This window comes from Oculina patagonica, chromosome 4, assembly GCF_052425735.1.
Source record: "Oculina patagonica isolate OP01 chromosome 4, crgOcupat, whole genome shotgun sequence".
In the NCBI taxonomy this organism is placed as follows: domain Eukaryota; kingdom Metazoa; phylum Cnidaria; class Anthozoa; order Scleractinia; family Oculinidae; genus Oculina; species Oculina patagonica.
Genome location: NC_135761.1, coordinates 4,197,729 through 4,206,991, shown reverse-complemented (window position 1 = coordinate 4,206,991; position 9,263 = coordinate 4,197,729). Strand labels below are relative to the sequence as shown.

Sequence of the window (9,263 nt, the reverse complement as noted above, 5' to 3'; positions counted from 1 at the left end):
AATTTTCCTCGTACTAAGTGATACCCGTTTGAGAGGTGGTGGTGATGGGGGGTGGGCCTCACATGTTTAAAAATGTGGTAAGAGAAATTAAAAGACAGAAATTCAAATTTTTATGTGATAACCAAATACGTAACATGAGCACTGTTCGCAGTTAATGCTTTGTTTCACTGCCTGCCTTATTTTGTACTTTAATCTAAAGAAGGATTATTAGTCATCGATGTATATATGCATACAAGTGTATTAATGGCCAACTTAATCATTATTTGGACATTGTAAGAAAGAGTGATATACACTCCTACAATACACGCAATAAAGAAACTATAAAGCTCCCCAAAATCAAATACAATTGGGGAAAGCATCGTTCGCGGTACCAGTGTTTCAAACTGACTTTAATGAGTCAGAGAGAACCGGCTGTAAGAAACTCAGCAAGTTTGCCAATTTTTAAGAAGTGTCTTTTTTCTGCTTTTTATAATTAAGTATTTTTAATCCTTTTAATGTATATGTTGTAAATGTTTTTTAGAGTTCGGTTTTAACTCTCATTTATTGATTTTAATTGTATCATTATATAATATATATCTAGTGTTAGGACCTCTATGTAAACCACTTTAAGTGATGGAGCTTCCTAATAAAAGATTGCTATTATTATGTTTGTGGCACACGCACTGAGATTACTGAATTTAATTTCTTGTATGTTTCTTGTTTCAGTCCAAAAATCCCTTTTCAAAGTGGAAATCAGAAGACCATGATTCTTGTGTCCTTACAGCATTCTCAGAGACTAAAGAAGGAAATTGATCAAAAACCGCAAAGAATCAGAGGTCAAGAGATTATATTGACAAACGATGGCTTTGGTTAAGCGTATTACCGTTACAACGGGGTAAACAGAATTTGGTTTCACGAAAGAAAACCAATTAAAAGTAATATCGACATTCCGTCCATCACAAGGTGATGACGTCGTTATTACAGCCGTTGTGAGATCTCGGTCCCAGGGTGCTCTCTTCAGGAATGAAGTGATAGGACCTGGGAAACAGGTTGTCGTTGTAAATAGTAAATGTTAAAGGTCAAGTGAACCGAAATTTCAAAATGCCGTTTTAACCAACCTACCAAACATTATTTAGTAAAAATAATGAAAAATTTTGCTTTCCGAGCCTTAAAGCGCGAATTACAGAAAATATGTGCGCGAACTGAAATGGAAAGAATGAAACGAGTTTGTGACGTCATAATTGGTGTTTTTGAAGGGATTCCTGATTTGTCTTCATACCAGCTTGCGTGTGAACTTGCTCGAGCTATTTCATCCTCGGAGACCCGGTAGCAGTTAGTGAGGCAAAACGAAGGAATAAACCGGGCAGAAATCGTAGCAACGAAAGTTTTCAAAAACGGCGGAAAGAGCCCTGGGCAACAAGTCTCTCCAGACCATTTCTAAACGGCTCTCCCAATGCTGGCTCACAATTGAGCAAAAATTTTTTTTGTATTTTTGTGCCCAATCGGCGAGCAGTAACTTGGTAATCACTTTCGTGTGTTCTTACACGGCGTCTGCTGTGTCGGCCATACTTGTCTCGTTCGTACACCAAAGCTCTGCATGCTTACATCAGATACCCAGGGGGTGGGGGGGGAGTACTCCGGCTTGTAAATGACGGGGATGATCGAATGGAGACAAAACTCAGGACCCAAAAAAATTCCCTAAGTCTTCCGACATTACCCAAAAAAATACGTGGACTTAAAATAACCCCCAAAAAATCCCTTGTCAAATTACTCCTAAATTGCCAGGAGGGGCAATAATATAACACAAAGAAAACCATAAAAAATTGAACGCTCGTGTTTGTTTATTCATCATACCATAAATACGCCAAGGCACTTTAGTTCGTTTTTAACACACAAAAATCCCCCTTTTAAATCAAATCACCCCAAAAAATACTTGCCAAACTTTCCAACCCAAAAAAAATCCCGGAATCGAAAATTTCAAACCCAAAAAAACCCTTAGATCATCCCCGTCATTTACAAGCCGGAGTACCCCCCCCCCGGGATCAGATAGCCGAAAAAGACCAGGGAATCTTTTCCGATGTCAAAGAGAAAGATATTCCAAGATCGACGGGAAAATTTTCGTTTGGACCAATCAGAGGTATCGTAAATACTGGCTTGTTTATAGATTGCCGCTCGATTTGAGATTGTATGTTTCAAATTATTTTCTTATCCGAGCTTCTTATTTTGGGTTGATAGTATGGCTATTTAAGGCTTGTACATTTGAATTTTAGCCTTTCCTTACATTTTTCTTGGCCAACTGAAATTTTTCTGTATTGCGTGGATTTTCTTTGGTGCACAGACCAGACAAGTATGCCAAACACTATTTTACATTATCTTACATTATCAGCTAGGTGTTTTATGGGCTGATCCAGGTTTTTCTTTTCGTGTAGATCGATCTAATTGATAATCATTGGCAAGATTTCTGCACAGCCTCATGCATACTGTGCGGAAATCCTACCCAATCATATACTATGATAGCATTTTGAACACTCAAGACAAATTCTTTTGCACAGACATCACAACATAATTTTTTTTTCTGAAAGACTTCCTTCATTAGTATCTTCAAAGAAAGCAAGTATTTGTTTTGTCTACAAGAGGTAGACTTCACATACTGCAACATTTCAGGTTCACTTTGCTGAAGTTGTATCCCAAGAAATAATACAAGTGCCTCAGATGGCTGAACATCTCTGCCTGCCTCTCCCATTTCTTGCACATATGATTAAGCCACAGGGAGACTCATAGTTGATGCATAAAGCAGTCCCTTATGTTCACACCGATTACTAGAGGATTTGTTGCAATTACGATTCTGACTTTATCATCAGGATCGTTGAGTGATTGCAACCTCATGCTTTCGAATAAAGGGTGAAGTGCTGTTGTAGTACATTGACACCATTCCTTTCACAGACTTCTTCCCAGTACCAGTCTGGGTAGTGTGCTTTGTCCGATAAAGTTCCCATGAAAACTGATTTGTACAGTTCACTGCATATTTTAAAATCTGTTACATGTGTTAAGGTTTGTAGACATCTAATTCTGTTTTTGGCTGATGTCAAATAGTTAACAAAGGTGTTGCTTCACATTGCATGTGGTATTAAGTGAATTTCTGGGATTCATTTTTTGGTTCAAGGACTTCTTTGGGCTTTGTTGGAACCCAGGGGGATGGGGGGTACTCGAAGTATACATGACGGGGGGTCCGACAAAGCTTCATATTGCAAACCAAAAAACATACACAAGCCTGAAATTTTAGACCCCCAAAAATACCTGGCATCAAAATTTCCAACCCAAAAAATACAAGACTTAAATACCTCAATACCGATTTATTCAATTACCGTATTTCTCAATTAAACGCCCCCGGCGTTTATTTCAAACTTGGCTTGGTGGACCCGGCGTTTATTTGAAGCCGTCGTATAACCGGGGCCCGGCGTTTATCAAAGGTCAAATGAACAGAAATCTCGATTTTTTTTTATTTTTGTCCATGCGTTTATTAAGAGCAAAATAAACATGTCCCGAAGTTCAAAGTAATCGGACATTGCATTGCAGGGACAGCTGCAGAGATATTGCAAGTTGAAAAATGCTTTTTTCAGGCCATCATAATCGTAGAATGTTCGGAAAAATTGTCGGAAAATTGTCCGCAAGACGACGGCAGACCGATTCCGCAGACCGCACCTTAAAATTTAAATTAATGTGTTTAGTGACATTTCAAGCAGTTATTAAGTTCTGTTTTTTTTCAGTTGATTGTTTGTTGGTTGTTGTTCAGAGACGCGCATTTTTACAAATAAAAAAGCTAACGCTAAAAAATAGCTTAAAGTCTTGTTTGCTGTCGTTTTGCATATCTGTGAGACAAAGGTAGAATGCACGCATGAAAACAAATCAGGAATCTTTATTGTTCTTTCTCATTAGCATTTAAGGATAATAAGCAGAATTATCTGCACGTGCGTGAACTCTGCACGTGTGTTATGAATCTTGGTACATTTCAAAGCCGTTCACTGCCGAACAACACGTGAAATGACCAAATTAGTCAGCCACGTTGACTAATTATTGGTTTTTCTATTTGGGTTGAACGCTCTCTTTGAATATTCAGCGGGAGCTAGTTCTTAAAGCGATAAATAAACAGAATACGTCCGGAAAGTTGCGAGATTCTCAAGTAAAATATAAATTCATTTTCCATCAGACGTCGTTGATGTCGCTTAAGGAGGCTCGATGTAGTTTTACTAGCCTAAGGGTGGTTGTTTTGAAAATTAAAATTATCTAGGAAGCCAATGTTTGATTTTTGCCAAAATACACCATAATGATCAAATATGACCAAATTTTATTTTTTTACCTGTCACTTAGTCACAAAGGTTACCATAGCAACGATTGACGTTTTCTTTTGTTCTCAAAGAAGCTTGATTTTCTCGAAATCTAGACTGACAATTGGTATTCATTTTTTTATATGTTTAAGTTTGGTAGATTGACTAACTGTTGACGAAATTTTAGAAAAATCTGTAAGAGCGTTTTCAAGTAAATCAAGAATGAAATTTTCAGAAAAACACCGTTTTAATATAAAATAGTCGCTTTAAAATTGTTTGGTATTATTTGAGCACAGTTACTTTCACTGAAATATAAATACTTACACCATCAAAGACCATTAACTAAAAGCGAAAGACTTTTTGCTTTAATTTGTTAAAATATATCGACTGCCGATTGAAGGAAATTATAAGAAAATGCCAAAAACTTCATTCTTGATTTACTCTAAAACGCTCTTACAGATTTTCCTAAAATTTTGTGTACAGGTAGTCAATCTACTATACTTAAACATATCAAAAAATGAATACCAAGAGTCAGTCTAGATTTCGAGAAAATCAAGCTTGTTTGAGAACAAAAGAAAACGTCAATGGTTGCTATGGTAACCTTTGTGGCAAAGTGACGGGTAAAAAAATAAAATTTGGTCATATTGGATCATTATGGTGTATTTTGGCAAAAATCGAACATTGACTTCCTAGATAATTTCAATTTTTAAAACAACCACCCTTCGGCTATAAAAACTACATCGAGCCTCCTTAAGCTCTCTATTGTCTCGAACTTTGTCAACCAGTGCGGCCTGCGGAATCGGTATGCGGTCGTCTTCAAAAACACCAATAATGACGTCAAAAACTCGTTCCATTCCTTCCATTTCAGTTGCGCAGTCATTCAAAAACGTTTTCGTGAAGCCTTCGGAAATCTTCGTATTTTTTGCTCTAATTCGCACTTTAAGGCTCGGAAAGCAAAATTTCGTTGTAATTTCACTCAATAATAGATAGCTTTAGTTTCTGGTTGGTTAAAATAGCATTTTGAAATTTCTGTTCATTTGACCTGTAGTTTTCTGTCAATTTTTCAGATTGATTTATTCTTACCGATCTCCGAGGCCAAGGGGCAGTTTGTCAAGGCGTGGCGATTTTTCGCTTCGTTTTGCCCCGAAAAACTGTCCGTGGGTCTCCAAAGTTGATAATTATCCAAAGGTACATTATTGCGGATTGGACACGTTTATGTTGCAATCAAGATTTGTGACAAACAGAACATAAACGGTAAATGAACAATAAAGAAGCATGCAAGCAAAGGTTATGGGTACAAAGTTTTAAGTTCATAAACGGCAATGTTGCCAGCGTCTCCCTCGTTTTAAACGAGGTGCTCCTCTTTTTATATATTGTAATGAAAGGGGTCTGGAACCAAGACTGAGACGATTGATCTTTAGCAGTAACTTAATAAATGTAGTGACATTTCATTACAATATATAAATAGTTGCCAAAATGTTTTAACGGTCATACTTTTGAAAATATATGTAGCTTAGCATACGAAACGTCAACCCTCATTAAATGCAAATGTCGGCAGTGAGAGGTTGCTGCTTTTTTAACTGAAATGTCACTACATTTATTAAGTTACTGCTGAAGATCAATCGTCTCAGTCTTGGTTCCAGACCCCTTTCATTACAATGTAAAAATAGCTCCTCTTTTTGTTTCGGAATATCTAAAGAATCTGGGAATAGCCTTGGACGAAAAGCTGTCTTTCAAGGACCATATCTCTCTGCAGCTGACAGCGGCCTTGAGAAGAACGCGACGCTTTAAACCTTTCGAAACTTTGAAAAGGTTATACAAGGCATTTATCCTACCCCCAGGGGGGGGGGGCACTCAAAAAGGTTTTATACGAGGAGGGTCTGCCCCAAGCTCTTACCCCTAACCTTTTATATACCATTTTCACAGAAATTGTACCCCTTTCGTATACCTTTTACTGACAAAAGGTACCCCTTTCATATACCTAAATGGCATGGCATAGACTGATGAACAGGACGTTTTCTTGTCATTTTCATGTTGCGCTTTATAAATTAAAATAATACAGCCATAAACTGCGTCTGTTCGAAATATTTTAATTCAAGGCCCTTTTAAAAACCTAAATGATGGATTTACATACCCTTTCATATACCTAAACTTGTGAAATCCCTACCCTTTTATATACCTGAAGCCTGAAAAAGGTACCCCTAGTATCGGGCGGAGCCTCCCCGTATAGGCCATTATATGGAGTACCCCCCCCCCCCCGGGTATCCTACCTCATTTCGAGTATTGCGCACCGCTGCTCCTAGGGATTGAAAAGGGCCAGTCAAAACGAATGGAAGACGCAAATTTCTACGTCATAAGAACATTATTTAACTTGCCGATCACGATTGTGGCTTTGCCCTACCCTCCTTGCCCCAACATCGTTCCTAGAAGAGATATCCTGGGAACAAGGTTGTCCCTGCCTTTGTCTTTGTGTTGGCGTGACTGCTTTCCCGTGAGCCTTCAAATCCCCGGGTCAGTTCCGGTTTTGCTTTTGGTAGTACAGTCGTAAAGGAAAGGTATAAAATCCGAAGCTAACAACTCAGGTGAGAAACTTTGATATATATCCTTTCGTTACATTAACCATTATTTCGCATTTCTGTTATTATAGTGTTTCTATTTCTGTTGGTTTGTGAGTTGTCGAACGAAGTGAGTCAACAGAGATAAAACCTTAAGTTCGAATAATTATAACCTAGAACAAATCAAGCACCCCATCAAGAAGGCATTGAGGCAGCCGTTAAATGGTTACCGACTTCAGCTAGTGTCTACAATTGTAGTAAATGATTTATTCGTTTTTAGAAAGAATATCGATTCAGAGAGGTATAAAAGTGTTAAAACTGTATACTCCGTCAAATTAAACGCTTACAGTTGATTTCATATTACTTTACTGTGCCGCGTTGCGAAGTTCGTTGGGAAATTGGGAACTACGTTACGAAGGAGCCAATTACGTTGCGAGTTAGACAATCAGATTGCGAACTTCGGAACAAACTTCCCAACTTTGGCCCGACTGAACTTCCCAAGTTTGCAAGTTGAGAAGTAGACTTGCAACAAGTCGACTGTTTTGAGCGACGAAGTCGCCATAGCGAGCGACGCCGGGCTTTGAGAAAGTCTAGTTTGAGAAGGAACAAGACACGTTGCTCGAAAGTCATGGTGATGTCGACTGAAATTCAGACCAAGAAAACAAGGTGGCGCTGAGAAACGTTCTAGCGATTCTAGCGGCTAGAGTTACAAAAGATTTTGTTTGAAGTTGAAGTGTCTGACAACGTTTCGCATGAGTGATCTGCCGATAAATAAATTTTTTTAGACGGCAAATACATTTTTAAACGTTTTGTGAGACTTCAACTTCAATGACACGTCTTCACCGTTTGTTAACCAAATGAAACTGGGAAATATATTTATCAACAGTTTAATCATAAATACTTTGATTCAACTTCATGATCGCTTGCACGAAACGTTGTCTTCAAACCACAGGGGGCGCAGACAAACTGTTTGTGTATGGCCTATGCACATTTACATTTTTATAGAGAATGTATGGAATTTACCGAATGGTTTGTAGAATTGCGTAAAATGGTGCAAAACATTAACAAATTTGTGCTGAATAAATGTTAAGTTTCCTACCTTTTGTGTAGTGTCGTTCTTTTGGCTCAAAATGGCGAATTTGAGTCGATTGAAGGGTACTTGCTTTCGCTGTTTACTATACATCTAATTATATGGAAAGGGTGGAAACTCCAACAGCTCCAAAGTAGAACACTTCCAGCGCCGAGCCGATTTTCGACCTGATAATCCCATCGCACAGCTTTCAAACTACGCACCAGAAAAGAGGAAGGCTTTACTAATCTTCTCGTATCATTTGATCGAAAATTTATCCAAACGGTCCGGAACAAGCCCTCAAACGAAAACGGGTATCCAAAATTTTTAAGCCGTCCGAATGCGTAGCACCAATTTGTGGTGCCGAAGGGAAACGCTATTCCCCAGCCTCTTTGTGATTGGATACAATTGAACAATGGTCGTTCAAGATTTTGTTTTGTGGATAGGGAGGCAAAGGCAAAACAAATACTCAGTAGTATAGGGAGTGATGTCAATAGTGCGACACAACCTTAGGACCCTCGCGCAAAATATGGCATTTATGACGGCGATGCCGGAAGCGATGCATTATCATTTAAATATGCGTCGTTGTAACTTGTCAGTGCGGCGAAGTAATTATGAAATATTTATACTGACTTAAGAAACGAGTAAGTACCTACATCTAGTCGGTATGAGTTCATTTTTAAAGCTAGCTAGCTTCAAAGAAAAGTCAGCGTTCATTTTTCAACGAAAAAAATATTTTACAGCCCTAAAAAAATATCAGACTTTAGTCATCTCACCTAGTTGTTTTACAGAGATTGCAAAGCAATACACCCACATGTGAAACTCTCGTGCAAAACCGTTGTTGTGATTTGCTATTCTTATGTTAAGATCCGACTGATTGGGAAAACCCCGCGAAGTTCCATCACGACTTTCGTAGCGCAGAAAATGTAGGCGATCGCGAGTTTGCGGAAAAGTGGGATTTTTTCGGGACATACGAATATGGCAAGGTACTCGTGCTTGAGTTCCTTTATTTTTCTTTCTGTTTTTGATGTTTTAAACATTTATGGCTGCAATCACCGAAATAGTCCTCATTTTCTTTAACTTCTGAACAATCTGAAATTCTACACCTAGCCGAAGCTGGGCACAATATTCTTGTAACTGGAGAGGGAGGAACAGGGAAATCTTTCAGTGTGGTGAAGGCTATCAACAGTTGACTGCTAAAGCAAGGGAAAAAGGTTTTCATTGTTTGTGGGAGTGGTGTTTCGGGAAGAGTGTATTTGGAAGTAAACAAGAACATTGAGAAGCTTGAGAAGCTTTAAATCGGGCGTTTTGCCTTGAAAGGCAGGGTTCAGTACA

At 38.4% G+C, this 9,263-nt stretch overlaps 2 protein-coding genes across 2 annotated transcripts in view; both read left to right on the top strand.

The window, feature by feature from the left end:
- The window catches only part of LOC144651254 (uncharacterized), a 15,928-nt gene extending 13,924 nt beyond the window's left edge, over positions 1-2,004 (top strand). Inside the window, exon 9 of the mRNA XM_078511189.1 lies at positions 706-2,004. Within this exon, the coding sequence (XP_078367315.1) occupies positions 706-792 (87 nt within the window). The 3' untranslated portion in view covers positions 793-2,004. The remainder of the gene's footprint in view (positions 1-705) is intronic.
- A 4,818-nt stretch (positions 2,005-6,822) lies between these two features.
- LOC144651195 (uncharacterized) overlaps positions 6,823-9,263 on the top strand; it is a 54,647-nt gene continuing 52,206 nt past the window's right edge. The window contains exon 1 of the mRNA XM_078511102.1: positions 6,823-6,886. The gene's annotated coding sequence lies outside the window, so the exon portion shown is untranslated. The remainder of the gene's footprint in view (positions 6,887-9,263) is intronic.